We start from the raw sequence: 24,551 nt of genomic DNA on the forward strand, positions 1-24,551 counted from the left end.
CTAGCCAGCTAACAAACTTCAATGTGTTTAGAAAAACCCAAGTTGCCAAATACTCATTCTAGATTTTGATTCCATATAATCAAATAGTCAAGTTCAAATGGGATAATATTAGCTCCTGGAAAGTTGCTTCTTGCTAAGATTCCTTCTGCAATATGCCATGGCCTATATACACTGAACAAATTACCTCTATTGCCATATGTTCCATCATCATATTCTCACCATTATAAGCCATTTGCCATTCATACATTATTCTCATTGTTTGTCATGTGCATGCTGCCATCAACATATTATTGCCATAATACCTGTACCAGTATCACATGAATAAATGATTACATATAATTATTTGTAATTACATTTGGAGTGCATTTATGTGTTTTGTGGCTCCAGAATACAATCAATTGGTCATATTTTGTAGCTGCTTTGCAGTGGCAGTAAACCTTTCACTTAACGGCGAAAAAGTTAGTTGCAGAATGTAACTGTATAGATGCACATTTTTTCTATCAAATCCTAAAAGTGATGTTTTCCACTCACTCACTTGCTCCTATGTGGGTCATCTAATGGCATTATTTGTTATGAATAACAATACTTACGCTGAAGAATAACACACATGCAATGCCACACTAAAGAAAACAGGGATCATGTTGTTTTGACAGAGGCATCAGTTTTTGACAGCCATATCAATTTTTGACCGGTTCCCCTAATTTTTTTATTTTTTTTATTTTTTATTTTTTTTTACCAGTTTGGCATCAGATTGTATCTTAGATATATGTATCTTGGATTGGTGGATCAGTTTGAACCAATGATTCTTTACACCCCAATTAATTATGTGGCATCGCTTTAGAGGGAACTTGCTAATGGGTTCCTTAACAAAAGCGCTTCTTAAGAAATGTAATTTGATGACTCAGTTGACCACTGGGTTTTTCCTGGAAAAAGTTCCCTCATCCCTTTTTGCAACATGTTCTCTCAGCAAATTTGCAAGTGTTGTCATGCATTAATGGCACAGTGCATTGAGCAATACCTAGATTCCTTTCATTTTTCATTGTTATTTTAAAAAATATTGCTGACCTCTACCTCTCCCCAAACTTTTGTATTCACACATATCCTACATACTGATGGAAATTAAGATGGGTATGTTCACCACAATAGACATGACAGCTTTTCTTTCTGGTGTTTGTGACAGAAGCATGCGAAGAAGTATGACTGAACTCTCTTATTTTTCCTCCCTCACCATGGTATTTATTTATTTATTTTATTTATTTAGTTTATTTAAACAGGGACAGTGTACAAAGAACATTAATCTTATATAAAACAAGGAAAGATGTAATGTACCGGGTTATAGCAATTTGCTAATTTCCACCCGTAGTCCCTGGGCAGGTAAGTAAGATAGTAAAATAGAAAGTACATTAAACAGTAAAATAGAGAGGACATTAAAAAACAAAGTAGAAAATACAAAAATAGTAAAAACATACAAAACACAGTCATCCCCACATCCCAACCCTGAAACAAAGCCCCCCCCCACCCACAATACTAATTTACTAATGTCTGCAAGTTTGCTGTGTAAGGATCCAATGTTTTGTCAGACGGGAGAAAGTGTGAAAATCTGTGGATGTTATTAGTTCTGTTGGAAGATTATTCCATTGTTTTATGGCCATGAAAGTGAAGGATGATTTTCCAAAGGAGATCTTGCGTTGTGGAATTCTGCACTCCCCCCGAGTGGTTGATCTAGTGGCTCGTGTTGTTTTTTCTGAGCTGAGTGTGACAAAGTTCCTCAAGGGAGGAGGAGCAGCGTTATGAATAATCTTAAAAATTAGACAAACACTTGAGTACATGATTAAATTTTCCAAATTTAACATATTATATTTAGTGAGTACATGACAGTGGTGATATTGGCGTATTTTTTTATCGTGAATTTTAAGGGCACTTTTATATAATGATTCGAGTGGTCTTAAGGCTGTTTTACCTGCCTGGGACCAACTTGAAATACAGTACGAATAGTGTGACAGAATCATTGCATTTAAATAGGTCTTTGATGCCTCAACCGTGAGGGAGTTTCTTATATGTCTAAAATTTGCAAGGTTAAATTTCAGTGTGTTACCCATCTTCTTAATATGCTTTTTGAAGTCAAGAGTTGGATCAAGCGTGACGCCCAGGTATTTAAATTCATCCAGGTTTTAAATTTTTTGTCCATTTACGCAGATGTCAGGACACTCTCTAAGTTTGTACCTATTGGTAAAATACATACTTACAGTCTTTCCAACATTTAAAGTAAGACAGGAGTCATTTAGCCATTTAGCAACATTTTCCATTTCCTTTGATAATTTTGTGGCGACTTCTATTGCGTTTTTCCCATGGGTGTATAACACGGTGTCATCTGCATACATCAAGATTTCGACATCATCGCATACAGATGGGAGATCATTGATGTATATACTGAAAATGTCATGGTTCTGTGTTTTCCTGTCTGTGTTTCCCTTGTTGGGCCGCCAGATGGCGGCACTTCTGTTTTGTGTCCTGCTCCCCCCTGTTAATTGTATGATTGTTTTCAATTGTCTCGTTATTCCATCATTGTTCCCACCTGTGTCTTGTGATCCCCTCTTCTGGTTTGATTGTTTTTTGAGTTCACCTGTGTCTTGTTACCCCCTGTCTATTTAAGTTCTTTGTCCCCTTGACTCAGGTGCTGGTTCCTTGTGTTTGTTACTGACTAGTGTTTGTTTGAATTGCCCTTGTGTTCTGCCTGCCTGCGTTCTGCCCTGACCGTGTTCTGCCCTGCCCGTGTTTGTGAGTTCCTCTTGTTTTCTGTTTTATTTAGATATTTTTTGAGTTCGTGTTTTTTCTCATCGTGGCCTTTTCTGTTCCCTGTTTGTTTGCCTTTTTGTAAGTAAAGTCTTTTGTTCCCCTCCCATTTTGGATTTGTGTTTTTTTTGTCCCTCTGCTTTTGGGTCCGTACCCCCCACGAGTCCTGACAGAAAAGCAGTGGTCCTAGGATTGAACCTTGTGGCACTCCCATGGTGCAGGCTTTTAGAGGTGATAAGTTATTGTTTATCCGCACACACTGTTGTCGGCCATTTAGGTATGATTTAATCCAGTTTTGTGTTGTTATGGAAAGGTCATAGTTAGCCAGCTTGTTGAGTAGTGTTTGATGATTAACCGTGTCAAAAGTCTTACGCAGGTCGGGGAAGACTGCTCCCGCCACCCCACCTTTATCTAGGTTTGCTTTAAGGACTTCAAGGAAGTAGCAGCATGCCGTTTCAGTTGAATGTTTTTTTCTGAATCCAAATTGCATTGGGTGTTAAAGGGCCTTGGAATCAAGGTGTGCAATCAGTTGTGCTGCTACTACCTTTCCAGTGAGATGGCGGGGAGTATGCTGATAGGTCTATAATTACTTTCCTCCTGTTTATCTTCAGATTTGTATACAGGGGTTATTCTAGCCAGTTTCAAGGCACTAGGAAAAGTGCTCTCATTAATTGACTTGTTTATTATTTGAGTTATAGGAGTGATTAAATTTTCTTTATATTTTTTTAGAAATGCAGTATCAAGACCATATATGTCCTTTGCTTTGCTGTTTGATAGAGCTGAGAGGATTTTGTTTACCTTTGTTTCATTTGTAGGTGTCAAAATTAATGCAGATCTGTGATAAACTGAAGCTTGAGAAAGGTGAGTTTGTGTAAAAATCTGACCCAATTCCAGGACAGAATTTATAAAATAATCGTTAAAATTTGTTGCAACAGCTAAGCTTTCATTTTGAAGAGTACCATTTATTTTGAGCTGTATGCTACCACATTTAGATTTTTCCTTTCCAGTTAGTTTATCAATGCTTCTCCATAATTTTTTACTATTCCCTTTTGCTTCTTTAATGACTTCCAGAAAACAAAATTTGCTTTAGCCTTGCTAAGTTGCATCGTGACTTTATTTCTCAGTCCTTTATAAATTAAACGATCAGTATTCAGTCCTGATTTTAGGGATTTTTTTCAGGGAAGCATCTCTTTTTCTCATTAGATCCCATAGGTTACTATTAAACCAAGGCAAACTCCGTTTTACATTAGACTTCCGGGCCATTGTTTTGGTATATTTTAATAGAATCTGTTTGAAAGCTGACATTAAATCATCACACGCCAGCTCACACTGTATCTGCAATAGTGTCATTCTATTTAGTTTGCTTTATTTCGTTCTCAAAGAGCTCTAGATATTTTTTTGGAATGAAAGAGATATTGGAATTCTTTTAAATTTCATTTTGATTCCTGTATCGTGTCTGTCAACTTTCTAGCAGCTAATGTAAGATTATGATCTGAAAGACCAGTGATTAAGTTGCATATTTTTGTTATTCTGTCAGCTTTATTTGTAAAAATCAAATCCAGTAGGGTTTTGGAAGAATGTGTTAGTCTCGTAGGTTTATTTACCATTTGTGTCATCTGAAATGTTTAGGTGATATCCTTTAGCCTCTTTCTACGTGCTCTATCTAGTACTTCTTTACCATCAGAATTGAGAATTCGAGAATTTCGGATAAATGGTCGAAGAAAACATTTGTAGCAGTAGGTGGTTGAATAAACCGCAAGTACAACACATGACATTTCAGGGGCTAGTGTAATGGTGACCCCAACACACTCCAGGGTGTTGTCAGCGATTTCAATTTGTTTACTTTGAATGCTCTCTTTAACATAGATCAGAACCCCGCCCCCCTTCCCTTTACTTCTATCTCGTGTGTACACATTATAACCTGGTACATTAAAGATAACTAATGGAGTTGTAGGAGTTAACCAAGTTTCCGTAAGACACAGATAGTCAAGGTTAGAGTCAGTCAGTAAATGTTCAAGTTGTTCAGTCTTTGTAATACGACGCTCCGTATGTTTAAGTGACCACCAAATATCCCTTTCGGTTTTGTTTTCGGGTTCCATAGCACGTTTGCATGATTTACAGTCTGAAACATTTTAGTTTTCTGTTTTAAAATCGCCAAGTTGACGGTAGTCCGTGGCACATTCGTCGCAATAGTGGGACCAGCATATATCAGTTTATGGCCGATATCACATAGTTTAAACACCGGGTTTGCCGTCTTGTTGTTACCTTGTAATCCTGCGGGGAGAATGTGGTGAAGGTGGATCTCCGGCCTGGCTGCAGGCCCGTAGGGAACAGCTGATTGCCAAGAGTCAACACCCTGCATTTGCCGATAGTCCACAGGTCCGGGATTTAGGTGAACATCCCCACATAGCAAGAGGACAATGCAGAGAAAAATGGAATAACCCCGGTTTGTTGGTACGGGGGTCACTCTCTGACCATGATGTTCACGTAGGTGCCTCATCATTAATTGCTACTGTGAATAATAATGATGATACTACTACACAATTATATTATTAAACAAATTGCCATTTCTATTGTGGTATAATGTACTATTTCATTGAACTTTCATTGAAATAGGGAACAAGCACCAGATACTTTCATGAAAGTGTACAGCGGTTTCATTAAAATGAGGAACAAGCACCATAGACAGTATTACTGGTTGATCATCTTAATTTACTGTAAATAGACTATTATATTCACATACGGATACAGGAAAACATCAGCAGCTGAGGAACAGTAACTGAATTCTGACGATTGGCTGGTGCTGACATTAGGCCCTGCTAATGGCATTACTCAATAGACAGCAGCATTAAACATTAAGCTGTAGTGGCCTCTTTCACTTTCACAGTTTCAAGGATGATTTTAAAAGTTTAAAAAAAAAAAGTTTTGGTCTTGCCTTTTCTTTCTATTGATGTCTTTGCGTCAGTCCAATATCAGTGAGTATAACAAGTTGATTGGGGTCATGGGAATCACTACACAGTCAACACACTTGCACAGTATGCATTCTCATATCTGCTTTTCTTTAAATTAAAGCAGGCAGGGGATGTTGAGGTTCTATGATAACATGAAACCTGGGGAAATGGCTGGTGGGATATACCAACAATTTTGTACAGGCCATTGACCGAGTCTGTTTGGTATGTGATAATGAGGACTGCATAGGATTCTTTTTTTTCCTGGAATTTTTAAACATACTTTTACTATAAACATTAAATCCAAGCTCCAATTAGTTCTGCATGCTAAATGATAGGAGATTATCTCATGTCCTTAGGGTGTCCAAAGTTACACTGATTTTATGCAAAGTAGGGGTCTATCATTTTGAACAAAAAAGTAGTCATATTTTTGCTGCTAAGGGCAACCAGACTGAGAAATAAGGAACACGGGAGTGGAATTTGAATAAACTGTAAAACTTCAAGGGCAACAACCCTAGGGCTGTTCCACCCCGCTGCTCCATTTTGCCTTTCCTTCCCCTTGGCTGACAAATCAGATGCAAAGCCACTTTGAACAGAGCCTGGCAGAAACAGAAAGGCATGCGTGCACCCGTCAGTCTCGAAGCTTGCTGTTTACCATTTGTCATCCATGTCTGTGCCTGAGAACCTGGACAGAATAGATGGAGAGATATGGAAATCAGTTTTCCCAAAGATCCACTGCTGGGGTTTCAAACTGTTCATGTGCCCAGGATAATATCTCCCCTTCTTTCTGCCCCTCTCCTGTGTGTTCTTAGGCATACACACCCTGCCCCATGAATTAAACATGTCTGACACTCTGTCTGACTGAGAGTGTCAGTGAAATGTACAGCACCTCAGTACACATCCACAACATGCCTTGCTCAGACCAGAGGAAGGAACATGTTTTGTGGGAATCCAGCAAGTTTTCTCCCTCTTTTACTGTCTAGGCAGCCATCAAATCAACAAGGAAGTTGAGCATCTATTTATGTGAGAGCTGAGAACCTTGGTTTTAAGGAGGTTTTTTCTTTCTTTCTTTCTTTCTTTTTTTCTTCCTGCTTCGGCCTCCTCAACCCCCCCCTCTCTCTCTCTCTCTCTCTCTCTTTCTCTCTCCCCCTCTCGTTGCCTGGCTCTGATGGGCAGAGTACCAAATTCACCTCATGTCTCTGGGTCGAAGCATGTGTTTTAACCGTGGAGTGTTGCAGGAAGTGACATCATTTGGCGCTGTTAGTAAAGGGTGTCTTCCAGAGTCACCAACTCATCACATACAATTCAGTTTCCCAGGCTCTATAATCTGGATTAGATGTTCATCCATTTAACCTCATGCAGCCTTCTTTCTGTGTGGGGTTTATTTGCCCATTTAATTTAATTTTCCATAGGGTCCTTTGTTTGTTGATAATAACATTGTTTACAGTATGTGATTTCCATTAGGGTCTGATTTTATCTGGCTCTTGCAGCCTTCCTGCACTGAGGTCAGGTTTCCCCATGGAGAATAAGCAGCGTCATTCCATCAGTGAGAGCATATAAGCCAGGCTCTCCCTGCCCTTTCCACCTTGCCAGTTCCAGTCCATTTCTTGTTGTGAACCAACACATCAAAGCAAAACGCGTGTGTTTGAGCCACAGCTGTGAGCCGTGGTTACCGCGGCGCCCGGTCCCTCGCGCAGTGGCAATAAGTCTGCGGCAGACATCAAGGGGGACTTGTTGTCAGAAGACTCAATTATGGTGTTTGAAACGGCGACAGAGTGGTATGAAAAAGGGAGAGTGGAAGCGAGCGCAGTGGGACTCTCCCCCAGAGGCGGAGCGCTAACGTGCGCCGGCTCCACAGGCAGCTGGTAATGGCCTGACTTCTCTGTGGGAAGGGCCGGTTTTAAATGGGCTCGGCGAAGGGGTGCCACGACTGTGCAGGGAATCCCAATACGCTCAAGCTGGCGTCCCTGCTCCCAGACCCACCCAGATTTCCAGCCGGATGACTCCACTGAAGACAAAGTGGTACTGTAAGACTGCAATGTACAGTCCAGCTCTTTGCCCTGGGCATGTCTGCCAGCAGGCTGCCTGACCTCAGCCCAATTAGTTAGTCTCAAGTCTTTCCTGAGAACTGCAAGAGTCTCTTGCTCCTGATTAATAAGTGCCAGACTCTGTTTCCCTGTGTTGAGGCCTCTTGTCGAAAGCAGAAAAAAACAGTCTCCTCGCCTTGTCATAGCCAATCTTTCTTACTCCATTTCTCCAATTGCATATTATGCTGTATATTTCTGACAGAATATAATGAAACATAATTATAAAACCTGTGCACTGTTAGGCTTAGGCTCTATTAAAAGTGAATTTCTCCCAATGTCTCACAATGTTGAAATGGCGTAATGACAGGAATAATACTCTGCCTCCCTTAGACCACTATTTTATGACTGACATTTAGCCATGAACCATGAACAGAATGGGAAGAGAGAAGTGGCTCCTGGCACACAGATAAAACAGTAGAAAACAGTAACAGCTGTTGAAAGCAGTGAATGTAAGGTTACAAGAAATAGTAGAGACTTAGAGCACAGGGACTGGGACTAAGAATCAGTCACAGCCACTAAGATACAGGTGGTCAAGGTCGTTTGTGCAAGACTTTGGCATCCGTGCAATACCATTGAACAGCATAGCCATTGCACCGGTATGTTTACTGTAACATGACTCACCACATTTCCACACAAACCACTGTTCTCACGAAGAGAGGTGACCTGGCACCCAGGTGTAATAGGAGGAGGATCAGCCACCGAGCCCATTTATGGGAAACACCCCCGGCTTTTCCCTTCCTTTTCTTGACATGTTCCTGCAGCACAGGCCAGGCACATGTCATTCAGAGGAGGAAATGACAGTGCTTTATCAGGTTCCTTTAAACAGAGGAGCCTGCATCAAAATTTCCCTTTCACCTAAAAACGCTATAGGTTTGAGTAACAGTTCATTTTCAGTTTCCTGGTCTTGATTTGGCACAGGCAACGTGTAATTAGGCAGCTGCAGCCACCTCTAGCGTGGTAAAAATTTATTTGTGTAAAAATACAGTTTCTGGTGTGGGGGCAGCCCCAAACAGATTGCTTCAACAGTAAGCTTCACAAGGACCTAGTTTGATTTGTTTTCACACTAAATTCATGTTGAAACACAATATGATATTTAGTGGGCAGTTCATCAAATTTTTGTAGAATTTATATGAGTCCAAAATAGATTAGAGGCACATTTCAGAGTAAAATGTACACTACCAGATTTGAGTTAAAATCTTGCTTTGTAATGTCCTTATGCTAATGGATAAACCCTGAAGACTTGAATGGCAAGAGACATGTACTTTACATTGGATTGACGATGGCAATCCCGACCCTTCTAATCTGTGTTACAACCAGAGACGCTGAAGGCACTGCTTCAGCCAATTGCAGTCTTGACAAATTGAAGTGGTTGAGTCAGTGAGTTGTGTAGTATATGCGTAATTCATATTGTCTTAAAAATAATTGTAGGGTTACACACACACACACACACATATATATATATATATACGTGTGTGTATGTGTGTGTGTGTGCTCAAATGTAACTCTTTATATGTGGTTTAAAAAAATTTATTGTATTTTTTTGAAATTTCTCAAGGGTTGACTGACATTTAGGGGACAGAAGCTGTGATAGTTGTGCTCCTGCAACTGACATTTCTTTGTATTCTGGAAATTACATTTCTTTGTATCTGAATTCCACAAGGCTAAATCACTCTGCAAAATCACTTTAAAAAGCAATAAGGCATTCAATCCATGTTAAATGCTAATGAACAATGGCAACTTAGGAAATGTTAATATTCATTTAAGTTTGGGATTTATTGTATCTGCTATGTTAACAAAGAGATGAATAGTAGTTAATTTTTGAGGCCTGTCAGTGGGGGTCGGGGTGGGGGTGGGTGTGGCCTCCTTCTTGCCTTGTAGCTCTGAATGTGGGTTTTGTGCCCCATCCCATGAAGCGAGGTGAGCTTGGCAGGGGCAGCTGGCAGAGAGGACAGTTCCCAGCTGTGCTCTACCCCCAAGGGCATATGCCTTGATGCTTGCCTGTATTGCGACAGCTGGGGTTAGGGTGCCAGCAAGGACAACTCCCCGCAGTTCCTGAACCTTAAATCCAAAAGGAACAATGTGGTACCACATACCCCTTTTAGTTTTGTCTACTTGCTTGTGCCAGGGCCTGGTAGTGCCCTGTAACAGTATCCTGAAAGTCTGATGTAGGAAAAAGGATGAATTATTGAATGAGTGGTGAGCAGCAGGAGACGGAGGAAGTGGGGGAGGGGGATATAGGCTTCTCGCTCCCTCTTAATTGACTGAGCTCAGTGTGGGCATCACAGCCTCAATGAGAGGACAGCTGGCAGGACTAGCACAATGCTTCTCCTCCCTGGTACAAGGAGCATTCCTGTCAGACCAGAGTTTGTATATGACTGGGGCCTGCTCCTCTGACCCTCTCAGAAGATCCCATAAAGCCCCCAAGTCATGATCCTCTGACAGTGTGCAGTCAGAAGCCAACCAATAGGCTGCAGAGCTGTACCAATCCCAGGCCACTGAAGCACACCAGAGCTTTTCTATGAGCTGAGAGCTTCATCTCCAGTCAAGAACTGCCAAAAGAGTATATGTTGGAACTGAAGGCATACAAAGGTATTACCGTAGTACTTTTTTGTGGAGTTGTTTTGTTTTGTAGGAAAAGGATTGATGGCAGCTTAGCAGAAGCTAAATCCTGTAAATTTACAGTGAAGTATGGGTTGTGCTCACAGCATGACAACTGCAACTTAATCATATAAAGGCCACTCCTTTTTTACTGAAAAATATTTAAGACAGTGTATTTCACGACGTTGACCTGCACTGGGGAAGTTGTGAGGAAAATGAAGATTGAAGGGAGTTGACAACAGATGTTTTTGAAGATGTTATATATTGAATCTACAAATATAAATTTGTATTTTCAAAATATATTGCAATGTCTTAAAGAATAAATAATGTATACTGTATATTGTGAAAGGTTACAATATGATTTTGTATATATTTATTTAAATATAAAATAAAAGTTCAATTTCTGTAAGGGAAGCTTCACATGAAAGTCTATCCCCTTTAGATAAAATAATAAAAACAAAACAAACATGCATTGGCAGTGTAAAACATAAGATAGCGTAGGCATTGCAGAGGTCCAAGCACAGAAATACACGTTTGGAACTTTTTCACCACCATGACCAATGCCCAATATATTGATCACTGTTCTCCCTATCTGTGGAAATGATACGTGTAGTTTGAATTCAGGCAACAAATCAGGGTAAAATTTACAAATGACAAACTACATGTCTTTGTCTCCTTAAAAACTGCAATAAAAGGATATAATTCTGATAATCGACTGTATTGTTTTGCCAACTACTTCCTTTTTAATCTGGAATTTAATAGTGGGTCCATGAAGTCAGATAAGCATCATGAATGCAACAGTGATATCTCTGTACATATATGGCAGTTTGCTACAGGTCAGAGTGGTAATCCCTCTCACAACAAGGTTACATTTGGAAGCACTGAGGAATGAAAATAAATGGCATCCTATGTATTCATCTCCCTGGGTGCTAATGCGTGGGGAAGCGAGCAGCCGTGCCCTGAGACGCACCCCACCTAACCCCCTAATTGGGATGAATGCTTTTGTCAGGCACAACAGAATCTGTGTCATAATTACTTGTGTTCACAACTAAACTACAAGGGCTACGGAAGGTTTGCATGACTCATAATTATTAATTACTCACAAACTTACATCTGCCCTAGATATAGCATCTAGGTCAGGCTACACATAATGGAATGTTTCTCAAATACAAATTTGACTACTGTCTGACTATATGGGAGCTATGCTGGTGTTGATGTTTTGGTTTCCTGCAATCAACAGGGACATACAAAAATATTATTTTTGTACCAGGGGACAAATGCTTCCGGTTGAGACCTGGCTGCTACACCAAATACCCTGGCCTTTAAGGATTCTTGGGACGCATGCCACTGGTCATACAAAGTTCATAATTAAAATCTACAAAGGGCCCAAGAAAGAAACAGAATCAGCATTACAACCAGATAGATAACAAAATCAGCAAATTAATTTATGCAACACAAAATGCAATAACTGTTTGCATACATGGATGATAGAAGTCAGAGCTAAAGTCGTCATCTCCCCGTGTCATCATCTCTTCATTATAGATTCATTGTGAGACAAACAACTGGCTCAGTTATTTCACGCACAGACTGGAGCCATCTTATTGCAGGTTTGCTCCTGGACAATGTCATTGACAAACTATGGAAGCTAACAACAGGGGGACACACAGCTTTGTCTCATGAAGAGAAGAATGGGCTCAATTCAGCCTGGGTAAACATCACACAGGCTGCCTGGTGATCAGCCCCAGCTCTTGCACAATACTGTGCAGCCTGTAGCATGGAAAAAACCACTGCCTGGTGGGTGAATGCATTGGAGGAGTTTACATTTTTGGCACAATGAAAACACGAGAGCCACAATTGACAGTTCCAAAACTGAGAATTTTCTTTTTAGGTTTAAAAGTATTTTTTCATTCATGGTTATCATGAATGGCAATTTTGTTGTTTGTTATATTTCAGGTGACCACCCCCCCCCCCCCCCCCAAGAAATATGTGTGAAACTATCCTCTTAGAATAAATGAAATATATTAAATAGAGTTTGCATTTGGTACAGACTTCTACCTTACATTGGTGTGATTGCTGATATTGTCTGCTTTCCAGAGGTGATGAGAATGCATTGCAGATTTCATGCTCATTTGTCTGCAAGGCTGTAAGTGTCAGTTGCTGCAAGAAGAAACTAACCATGTCAAACTGATCCACTCTCTGGCCTGCCAAGGTAAGCTCAAACCTGCTGCGGATCTCTTCTTAGAGAAAGGAGTGTGATTCCTCATATTTCTCAGGTCCACCGATTCTCATATGGATTAATCCAGCACAGGCCTGACATTTTTCTCCTCCCAACAGCCAGTCCTCTTGCTTGTGGGTTGACATCAAATCTGTCCATCCAAAGCTGCTGCAAGTAAGAGCTAAATAAATCACACTCTGGAATGTGCCCCAGAACATTGCACACACAGTTTGGGTTATTGACACAAGAGAAAGGCAAAAGTTCAGTTAGGAAATGCTCAATTTCACAAGGGTCAAGCCTATCTGAAAGACATGATTTATGGCAAACTCTCTTGCTGAAGTATATCAGTCACAGAGGGATGAATGATCCTGTTGACTGTTGTGAATGCAAACAGCTCAGTTTGGAAATACTTACATGCCACTGTTCATTTCAACTGGGATTTTCCCAGGAGCCCAGTAATGGGCAATTAAAATCATGTTATACCAAGGAGCTGTACATGTGGGCTGAGCCTTAGCATTCCCTTATGGCCAAATAAATATTTTTGTCATTCGGTATTGTAGAAGATAAGGCTTTAAGTTGTTTTGAACAGGGTACACTGCCTTTCTGTAATCTAGTAGAAAATGTAATGTCATTCATTCAGTCAATATTCATTTCCACTTTTACAAAGCTGAAAGGTTTTTCCCCCAGTTCATCAATAATAAAAAGGTTTTTATGGGTACGGGTCATTTCACACTGTCATTCAGAGCACTGGTGTTGTGACTGACATCAACAATAGCTCAGCTGAGAAACGGCATGAGAACAGACTGATGAGAATAGAGGTGAAAATAAAGTTGTAAGTCATCATAGGCATAATAATAGATGTTACAAAGGCTCTGATCTTTGGCAATATTGATAGCAGATGCCTGAATTGGACTGACATGGATTTGCTTTAAAGGCCAGCATGAAGTGTGAATGAACTGCTTTAATTATACAGTTAAATGCAAAGGTATTGGGTCACACAATTGCAGTTCTTTTGGTTCTGTACTCCAGCACATTGTATTTGAAATAAAACAGTGAACATTAGGTGCAGCTGTCAGCTTTCATTTGAGGGTATTTACATCCATATTGGGTGATCCGTGAAGGAATTACAGACCTTTTTATGCATAGCCCCCGCATTTTGGGGATACAAATTAATGTGACAATTTAACTTAAAATATCTTAAAGTTGTCATATTTATCTGAAATAAAGTCACAATTTATTTTGTAAAATCTTTTGCATTCAATGACTGTCCTTTAGTCTGTGACCCACAGACATCATCAGACGCTGGGTATATTCTGCTGGGTCTGTACTGCAGCTACCTTCAGTTCTTGTTTGTTTCTGTGGCATTTTACCTTTGGATTTATCTTCAGCAAGTAAATCACATATTCAGCTGGATTCAGGATAGTTGATTGACTTGGCCAGTCAAGAATTTCCCTCTTTTTGGCCCTGAAAAATTAATAGGTTGCTTTAGCTGTATGTTTGGGGTCATTGCCCTGCTGCAAGATAAAGTGCTGTCCAATGACTTCTGAGGCATTTGGTTGGCATCTGAGCAGATAAGATGCTTCTGTGCTCTTCAGAATTCACCCTGCTTCTGTCGTCAGCAGTTGCATCATCAAGTGAGCCAGTTCCAGTGTCAGCCATACATACCCAAACCATAACACTACCTCTGCCACATTTCACAGATGAAGGGGTGCTGGCCATTTTATTCTTGAGGCTTACCAGTGGTTTGCATCTTGCAGGGAACCATCTGAGGTTAGCATAGTAGCATAGTCTTATCTTTATTTTAGTCTTCTGCACAGTTATGCCCACATCCTGGAGAGTGTTCTTGATCTTGATCTTACAGTTAAAAAGGTTGTTTTCTTCACAATTGAAAGCTATCCTTCGGTCATCCACTACAGTGGTCTTCCATGGTATATTACTATAATGACCTGTATAATGAATTCCTCGTCATGAGGATGTTCTGCCATTTTACTAAAATTATAAGGTGTTTAAAGGTACTGGCAATCAATTTCATTTTTGAAATTGATCTACTCACAATGAGTTACACAGAAGCCAATATTTTCCAGTCCCTCCTAAAACTGTTTTCACTGGGGGAAAAAAACTGTTTTTGTTCTTGTAGCTGATCGGACATACCAATGTGATTGATTGCTCTCTTGAAAATGAAGCAGAACCATTTTCTGCAAAAAGAAAACAGAAACAAAGTGGCAGAAGCCAGGTTGTGCAGAGGGGTTTTCCTATAAGTTACATAAAATAACCCTGGTGAAATTCAAAAAAGAGAATACTGTCCTTTTAAGCAAAGAAATCTATATACAAAATGTGAAAGTTATTATTTAATAGCTTTACTGTGATATATAACATTTTAATAACATTTTTCTTGTTTGGATTCACCTTCAGACAGTTACACTGCATAATTTTTTATACATTTCAAAGTGGTAAATTCTTGAAATTATCATGAGCCACCACAGACACTTTCTTTAAAACAGAGTGGACAGTCAATTTTTCACTTTATTCAGACAAAAGGTTAGAAAAGGTTAGAGACAGTAATGGGATTACAGCACTAACAGTGCCACAGTAGGGTTCAATTCCCCTTCATGGGAGTATTTATATTTGGGTTTAACACTGTTTCAAATTGCTTGTGATTCTCTGATTGCCTGAATTTCCTTCCTAATAAACAACAGCATATAGCAGCCAGCTGGGAAAACAATTCAACTCATGGTGCTAAAATGGAGTGTGCATAGGCCTACCCTTCAATCCCCCTTCCCCTTTTTTACCTTACAGTCTGTACAGACAGAACGCCCCCAAACTGATATTAGTTGTAACCTACCTACATTTACGTATACAATAGACTATAACCTTGCAATAGACAAAACTGTTTATTAAGCCATTTACTCTGACCAAGGCTGTGTTGTAAGTTAACCACTAATATATAGCCATTAAAAGATAATTCATTGACAGCGCATGTGTGGAGGCCAGAGACAGGGGTTTCTGTGGGTGATTGGAGAACAGTCCAGTAACATAAAGGTGTGGTGACATAATAGCCTATTCAAGGGGAACAAAATAATAAAAACACTGGCAACTGTGTTAAAAAAGAGCATCTCTATTTATCGGGTAGCATTAAATTTGTGCACACATTTAGGCTTCAGTTGTTGTAGAATATTAACTTATCCTCCATGTAACAAGGATTTCAAGACTGTTCAGCTTACAACTGATAGGAAGTTATGGTTATTTTTTTCACTGCAGGAAAAAAGCTCATTGGATGAAATTTGATTGAGGCTACACTTATACACAATGCAGGATACACTGTGCTTTGGAGAGCCCGTCTGCTGCAGTCTCAGCCCTGTTGTGCAGGGGAGAGAGGTTGCCAGGTCATGAGAAAAAGCATGGTGGGTATAGACTGCACCCAGAGGCACTGAGGACTGGAGGTGGGAGGTGGGAGGCTGGAGGCTGAAGGTGGGTGTAAATTGTTCTGTTCAGATGTACCTCTTTCTAATTGCTGCTTTCCCCAGGGAGAGCACTTAACCTGTGCACATTTGCACCCAATTTGATAGCCTATCCACAGAACAGTGAAAATGAAAAATGCGACAATGTCCAAATCACCTGGGTGAAAAGATATTAATCAGGAATGAACAGAGAGGAGGGAACAGCACACTAAAGCACCACTGTAATAGATTTTGTTAAATGGAGGGTGTTGCTATTTTTTTCTTCTGGTGTGGTTTTTTATTGTTCTTATTTGTTATGTGTACATGTGAGGGACTGTGCTGAATAGCAACAGACCTGTAAAGACCAAAAAGCGGTTTCCCTTTGAAAGGTATACCTTAAGAACCTTCGTAAAACTTTAAGGTACATCGAAACTCGGAAACGCAGCCCATAGCCTTTCATAGGCTTTGTGCACCAAGCTGAAAATGCAGATTCCACATAATATATTATTGCACATAGCACCAGATTGCAACATCTCAGAAGCAGAAGCGCATTTGACATTTTAAACGAAATGATGGTCCTGACCTTTTCAGACGGTATAAGGAATGTGTAGACATATTAAGTAATACTGAAGTAATTAGACATGAATAAAATGGTGGCTAAGTAATTTTTTTAAATATATTACAAACATCTGCTTATATAAGGTGAAAGTAAAACAAACATTTACTTTATGCACTCGAGTATACACCTACTTTGTTTTGATGGAAGATTAATGCAATTAGATACGCATAATTAACATGCAGCTGTCAATTGAATTGTCAGCTGAGTCCTCCATGGTGTGATTTTGACCTTTTGCATGCGTCATGTTCTCCCTCATCAACTTTTCATTTGTTTTTTTCTGCTTTCTAGTGAGGCAGCAAGAGAAGGGCTTTCTGTCTCACCTTGCAGTCTTTTTAAAAGTCACAAGGAAACAAATGTGTTGTATTTTATATGTAACTGAGCACAAATATGATTATTTTGCTCAAAACATGACACTGTTACTTAGTTGTGTGAAATACTATGTTGTGTTTTATAAAAACCAAACCATGAATGGTGACAACTGAACATCTTCATCATTTATACTTCATGGGTAAAGCACACAGTATTTGCAGTATTCATTATTTGAACAAAAAACAGGATGCTTTAGCACTACATGTAGTGATAGTGCTATTTCTACAGCTGCCAATTAAATGGGCCTAGGTACTTGTCGATAACAACTTGAGTGCCCTATTTTATGTGTATCACAAGGAACCTGATACAGACTCCTTTTAGCGAAACCAGATTTTTTATATAGTTTTTAAATCATGTTTGAATAGTATGAGGCACTAGTCTGATGGCTGAATTTACCCTTTCAATTGAAATTTTCAGTTGCCCTCATTGCTATGACCATTTCCATTTCTTTGATTTCCAAATTGCTTTTCTCATTTATGCTTTAAGACAGCAACATGACCAAAATACTCTGCATTACATCTAAAAACATAAAGTCACAAACATAAACATTACATCTAAAACTCTGTATTCTCCCCTAGGATGTTTTGTGCTCATTTTAGTCTTCATCACAATACAGAATGCCAAAATGGGCATTTACTTAATTTTCTTCATTTATATTCTGTTTTTCATTTTTCTTACTGCTATATCAATACTCAATACACTATATTCTTGAACAGCTACTACCTTGCACCCCAGCACTTTGGAACCATACCAAAGGAGTATGGGCAATGACACAGACTGTGATCATACACAAAATGAATGGACTGGAACCAAAAATTGGCCCTGAACCTTTGTCTAGACTGGCCCACCCCAAATCCTTGTTGGCTAATAGCTAGATACTTAAACTATACAAAATAATCTCTAAGAGAAGTAAGTCTGTTCACTATAATGTAGTATTGGTAATTTAGTAATTTACATAAAAGCTTCTATGAGTGTCCCAGCTTGTTGTCTCTGTGAAAGCTACAGGAGTAAACAGTAAACAGATAATTATTGCTAACTAGTGTCTCCAGCCAAAATGCTGGATCAACAGCAGCTTGGTAAGGTTAATAACATTAGGACTTAGGACTGAAGTGCTTGCTCAATGGTTAACGTTGGCCAGCTCTCAAAATAACGTAAATGGCAATGAAAATCAGCATAATGTTTAACTAACATTTTAATGCACATCATATCATCACAACACTGGAGTTTTGACAGTTCTGTCCAATTGTGCACTGGCTACATATGCAAATAAGAATGGTATAAAACTGAAGCTGTTTTCTGACATAGTTGCTAATTGCCAACCAGCATATCAAGCTAACAGATTTCAGATGTTTCTGACCCACTTTGCACTTTTTGGCAGTTACATTTTTCCCATCTCTCTTTTTCACTTCAAATGAGCTGTGCCTCTAACTTTGGTTAACAGTTAGCTAGGTTTGGGGCTGTGTGGGAGAGGGAGGTAATTGGCCATGGCATGGATCATGTAGGATTGTGATTGGCCGTGTGCACTATGTAGTGTGGGCCACTTACATCACACTTCTCTCTCTCTATCTTACTCTCTCTCTATCTCTCTCTCCTCACACACACATGAACATGCACACGCACACTCATTCTAACATTATCCTTTTTTCTTTTTTGGGGCCCCCCGGGTAGAGCTGCCCACCTGAATTTCTCCTGGTACTCTCAATGGCCTGTCCATCCTTGATTGTACATGATCAATTTTGCAAAATGAAAAATACTAGCAAGTCCTGAAACATTCCAGAACAACACATGTGAAAGTGATTGTATTCTGTGTATGTGTGGAACTGCATGTATTTTCTGTGACAGAATCTGAATGTGATTATACTGTATGTAATAATCTGGATTTTTTATGGTCAAATTGGAATTCAAAATCAAGTATAGAAACAAAAAGGATGGATCCAGTATTTTCCAGATTATTTTTACCACCTCATGACATGGCATTTAGACCGCTCTCTATTCTTGTACGGCCGTGATGTACTGAGAAGTGTAAGCTGGAATGGCAGAATGTTCAAAAGCAGGAAGGACAGCCAGCGCTGTGTTTTGGCAGCAGAGGTAGCAAATTAGCATTCACTCTGCACTGACACTCTATACCACACCATCTTTTCAAAGAAATGTGAGTGTGTGCGTGTGCGCACGCATATGTTGCATATGCATGTGTATGCATATGCAGTGGCATAGGGATAGCAGGCATAAAAGTATATTTATGTATTTAATTTAGACAAAAATGGGATTCCATAGTGTTCAGAATAGAATAGTAGCCGGAAAAAGACATGCAATGTGAATTACAGGACTCTATGATGTAGGATTGCTGTCCATGCCCTGTTTTACCCTCACCACAATTCAGACTTCATCCTCAACCCTTGTTTTTATATACAGATTCAATAGCTCTTTGGTGAGTTAATGCTTGCATAATATATCCTAACCCTGACCCATTTTGTAACTATGCAGGCTACCTGATCTCTCTTAGCATGTGATCAACATGAGAGCTAATGTAGATTTTAATTTTGAATAATTTTCATTTAATTCATTTGAAGTGTCAATTGTTAATTTATTTCACATTAAACAATGCCATCATTGACAGCTTTTCACACTAGTATTTTTGTAGCAACATTCAGGGTATTGGCATTCTGTCATTGCTGCACTATATACCCTTTTCCATTGGTGCCATCAGATGCGACAGTCCTGCTAAGTATTCAAATGTGAACACACATGTACAGGAAACTGAATGTTGAATGCTGAAGGGCAATCCCCATAATATAACTATTTGGCTGTTATAGCTGAGACTTGATGCATTTCAAACTACTTTAGTTATAAATTACACAAATCAAGATATTGGCTAACATCCTCCTTTTCTTAGTTGTACAGTGCTGTGGATAAAATATATGAATATGAATGTATGTACTTGCATTGTACTTTCACAGTCTGACTCTGGGATATGGAATATGAAAATGAACCTTCATGACCACCAGTCACCACAGATGTCACCAAAATGAAACAGAAAAATTAAGGATTTTAATACTTTAAGAACACTTTAAAGTATTCTTATAAAGCATGGGATACTTTAATATGGGATTACATGCCATAAAATGCAATCTTGTATATATTTTGATGTTTATATAAAAATAAATGTTTTTGTGAATTATGACTGTCCAGGAAGATGTCTGCTTTTGCTAGTGCTATGTCACCTAAGTGATCATGTTGCAGTAAACCATTGTGTGTTTATTGTGCGCACATTCACATTTCCATTTGATACTTCAGGAACATTGCATCATCTGGGGAGTTAATCTGAAGTCTGATCTCTCAGGGTTCTCAAAAGCTGTTTTGTCTTCCTGCACTGAAACTCAGTGAACCTGAAGATGACGCTCTGGCAGCCCAGTTTGTGGCAGCCTGTATTCTGAAAAGGAGGTGATTTAATGCAGCCTGTCTGCAAGAGGAACAAACAGAATCCAGAGTTACAGAAAACACCTAGCACACTTCTGTATATAGCTATTAAAATCTTCCTTTTGTCTTATTTTAACCAAGAACAGAATACAAAGAAGACCATCTTTATTTGGTCTTTCTTATTCATGGCCTGGAGCATTGTAACATATAGCCTTACTTACCATATGATCTAGGCTAAACAGGGCCTGGCTAGTTGCTTTTAAGAGAGACCTAGGTGAATCCAGGTGCTGCCTGAAATGGAACTGGTGGGTCAATGTATGGAGCTTATCAATAAAGACAGTAAAGATGTAATAGAGGGTGATGGAAACAGATTTTTCAAATAAATGATGACATGACGGGGACCTAAGTCACATGCTTCCACTCCACTCCACTTCCACTCAAGATGCCAAATAAAACATGACCACATCTACAAGACATGCCCTCTCAGCTAAATGAACATCCAAATATGGTTTGCGACTTGGTGACACATTTTTCCTCCAGTCTATGGCAACCCTGCTTGATTAAACAACAACTGAACGGATCTGACAGAGACTGCTGAGTCTTTTGCCCTGTACAGACATGTGTCCTACGTTAGATGGTGAGCCAGTTCGCTCTAGTTTACTGACTCTCTTTAGTTTACCTAGCTAGTTAGCTGTCTTTTGCAAAAGACCAAATTCTATTTAGCTATTCGAAATTGAACATAAATGTTAATTTGCATGAGAAGGCTTCATACTTCAACATCAGATTACATTTATTTAACATACTAGAGCTTCCCAAACCCAAAGCCCCTATGTGTATTTTATATTTGTATACTGCCTTGTCCTTACTTGGTGTTACTGTCAACCATTAGCTAATGGAATTTCCCCCCCAATTTGTGTAGTGTGTGGCCACCACATATACAGCTACACATTTGGTTGTCCCCTAGTTTTTGCTCAGTCATGTAGAAAGGGAAATGTCTTTGGATGCGTATTTCACAAAATCAAAACAAGTGTTGTAGGTTGGATAGAAATCATCATGAGGGAAAATGAAAATAAAGCAGGGGACATAGCAACATTGTGATGCCTCCAATATTCATAATTTCAGTTTTGCTGGACACCCACATTCTATATAGCAGTGTGCCAGTGATTCAAGGCTTTTTTTGTTGCATTGTCTCATGCAATTACAGATAACCAGTACACAGCTCTAGGCTCAGCAATAATCACAATTCACTCCATGACTAAACATTCACTGTTGATGTGCTGTACATGTCTTTATGGTTGCTTTATACAGAGACTGCCAACATCCCCTAAGGACAGAATCAGGGGCCAAATAGCTGTGACCACTTTAATGGGCCCCATCCCTCACAATGATACTTAGTGAATGACTTCAACACAAGTTATATACTGTACGGGATATGGTATTTTAAAAGCAAATAGTGTGGCCATGTTACTGTTAGTGTCGAAGCCAAACAATTTTAGCATAAAAACACTTGAATTTGTCTGAATACAGACTGCTTAAACTCTGCTGATGACATCGTCAAGACATTGCACATCCTCTTCAGCACTTTCAGAAACTGCTGCTCTGGTCCAGAGACTGAGAGAAACAGATTTGTCATTTAAAAAGAAATCAAATATGCAATGATCCAGTCAGATGAAACGAGTACTTGTAAAGTGGAAACTGAGATCGAAAAGCATTTTCAGTTTGATGCAGAAAAACAAGTAATAAGTAACATCACTGCATCAGACTAACTCAAATACAGAATCGAAAATATACAGTATTTACTCTTCAATAAAAAATATCTATATATATATATATATATATATATATATATATATAGGCAGGGTTTTAATTCACTTATTTTCGAAGTTGCTTTTTGTGGTAATTTTCAACATTGCCACACCGGCCACTTGCGCATGGCTTTACCGCGATGGTTGACTGTATTTGTGGGCTCCGGTCCTGAATGGGTGCTAAGAAAGCACCGCCTCTTCCGGGCTTACCAAAGAACCAATTGGGAAGCCCGATGCGGGCTGATGGGACGTCACGTCGGCTGCCGTCGTGTCGGGATTGGAATGTTACAGTGTAACAATCGAAACAACTGAGCATTTGGAAATTGGACCCTGGGATCAAGGAATCTCGTCTTTAAACGGTCTTTTTATTTTGCGCTTTGTTCATTGAGTTTCATAGGTTTTCCGGCCGTTGCACCGGTGTTTAATTTGCTTAGTTCAGGGCCAGTCACCCTCTGGTAGGGATATATATTATTAGCATGTATGAGGGTGTATTGATAAAATAAAAATAGAGAAATGCAGGGATTCGTAAGGCTACAGCGGCTCAAATAAACGGCCAATTCTTTTCCCTTTTTATTTTTGTTTGCTGGAATTATGGAGTGAATAATCTGACGGGAAAGCTACAAAAACCGGCTAAATTTACTCTCGGACATCTGGATGTTACCTCATCTGCAGCTTTAAACCACAGTCTGTGTGTTAACGACTTTAGGTAGCTAAATCCAAACTGTGGGTCCTCTTTCTGTGGCGTACAAGGCAAAGCAACTCGAACCCCTCCGCTACACTTGAGTGGAAGTAGTTAGTCAATCACAGAAATCTCTAACCACGCAAACAGGAACGGGGAACAGCTTTTTATATTAGAATACAGTGTAGATAGAGAGAGGGAGACAGGCTGCATCAGATCTTTACCACTGTTTTGAGCAGGGATACATAGCCTAACCTACCAACCACACCGCGTCGCATTGTATTGTAAAATGGTCGATAGAAGAGGGAGAGAGGGAAAATAAATAATAAAGTCGCCCACATGCTCTGGATCAATCCTTGGATTGGGGAACGGTATCAGAAGAAAGGGGAAGACGCGAGTTTGAAATCCGTGCAGACTGGAAGATGGCGGAGCGGTGCTGCTGGAGGTGGTGAGAGCATAACTTCTGAGCGCTTTGGATTTATTTGTAAACATCTCGACCCAGACAGTAGGACACATGCAGGCCAAAAAACGTTATTTAATTTTGCTCTCTGCCGGCGCGTGTCTTGTTCTACTGTTCTATTTTGGAGGGGTACAAGTCCCTGCGTCCAGCAGGAACCCGAACCGGCGTGACGATCGTAGCCGCAATGGATATCACCCGGATCAGCCCTGGCCACACTTTTCGGACCCTTTACAACATTTCATTCCCTGGGATCAAGTGGAAACGGAGGATTACAACATTCATATATCGCCAAGGCAAAAGAGAGACGTCAATTCAAGCGTTTACAAAGGCAAGAGGTGTCGTATGGAGTCCTGCTTCGACTTCTCTCTGTGTAAAAGGAACGGATTTAAAGTTTACGTTTATCCCCAGCAGAAGGGTGAAAAGATTTCTGAAAGTTACCAAAATATATTATCGGCCATCGAGGGGTCTACGTTTTACACCTCAGACCCGGGTCAGGCTTGTTTGTTCGTTCTCAGTCTGGATACTTTGGACCGGGACCAACTGTCGCCGCAGTACGTGCACAATTTAAAAACTAAAGTCCAGAACCTACATCTCTGGAACAATGGCAGGAACCACCTTATTTTCAATCTGTACTCGGGCACATGGCCAGACTATACGGAAGACTTGGGCTTCGATATTGGCCAGGCAATGCTGGCTAAGGCGAGCATCAGCACCGAAAACTTCAGACCGAACTTTGATGTGTCCATCCCGTTATTCTCCAAGGACCACCCCAGGACCGGAGGGGAGCGTGGGTACTTAAAATACAATTCCATTCCTCCTTTCAGGAAATACATGTTGGTATTTAAGGGGAAACGATACCTTACCGGGATTGGTTCAGACACGAGGAATGCCTTATATCATGTCCACAATGCGGAGGACGTGGTGCTCCTAACCACCTGTAAGCACGGGAAAGACTGGCAGAAACATAAGGACGCACGCTGCGACCGGGACAACACTGAATATGACAAGTAAGTTCCATCTATGCACACAATCAAATTGATTGAACTAAATATGAACTACGCACACTCATATTCGTTTAACAAACTGCCATGACTTCTTTAGTTTCCAGAACTCATAGCCGGCTT

General features: G+C 39.9%; 1 protein-coding gene across 1 annotated transcript in view; it reads left to right on the forward strand.

Moving 5' to 3' along the window:
- Positions 1–22,552: 22,552 nt before the first annotated feature.
- The window catches only part of LOC118233844 (exostosin-1b), a 121,327-nt gene continuing 119,328 nt past the window's right edge, over positions 22,553–24,551 (forward strand). Inside the window, exon 1 of the mRNA XM_035429858.1 lies at positions 22,553–24,434. Coding sequence (XP_035285749.1) covers positions 23,482–24,434 — 953 coding nt within the window. The 5' untranslated portion in view covers positions 22,553–23,481. The remainder of the gene's footprint in view (positions 24,435–24,551) is intronic.

The sequence above is a fragment of the Anguilla anguilla genome, chromosome 8 (genome assembly GCF_013347855.1).
Source record: "Anguilla anguilla isolate fAngAng1 chromosome 8, fAngAng1.pri, whole genome shotgun sequence".
Classification (NCBI taxonomy): Eukaryota; Metazoa; Chordata; class Actinopteri; order Anguilliformes; family Anguillidae; genus Anguilla; species Anguilla anguilla.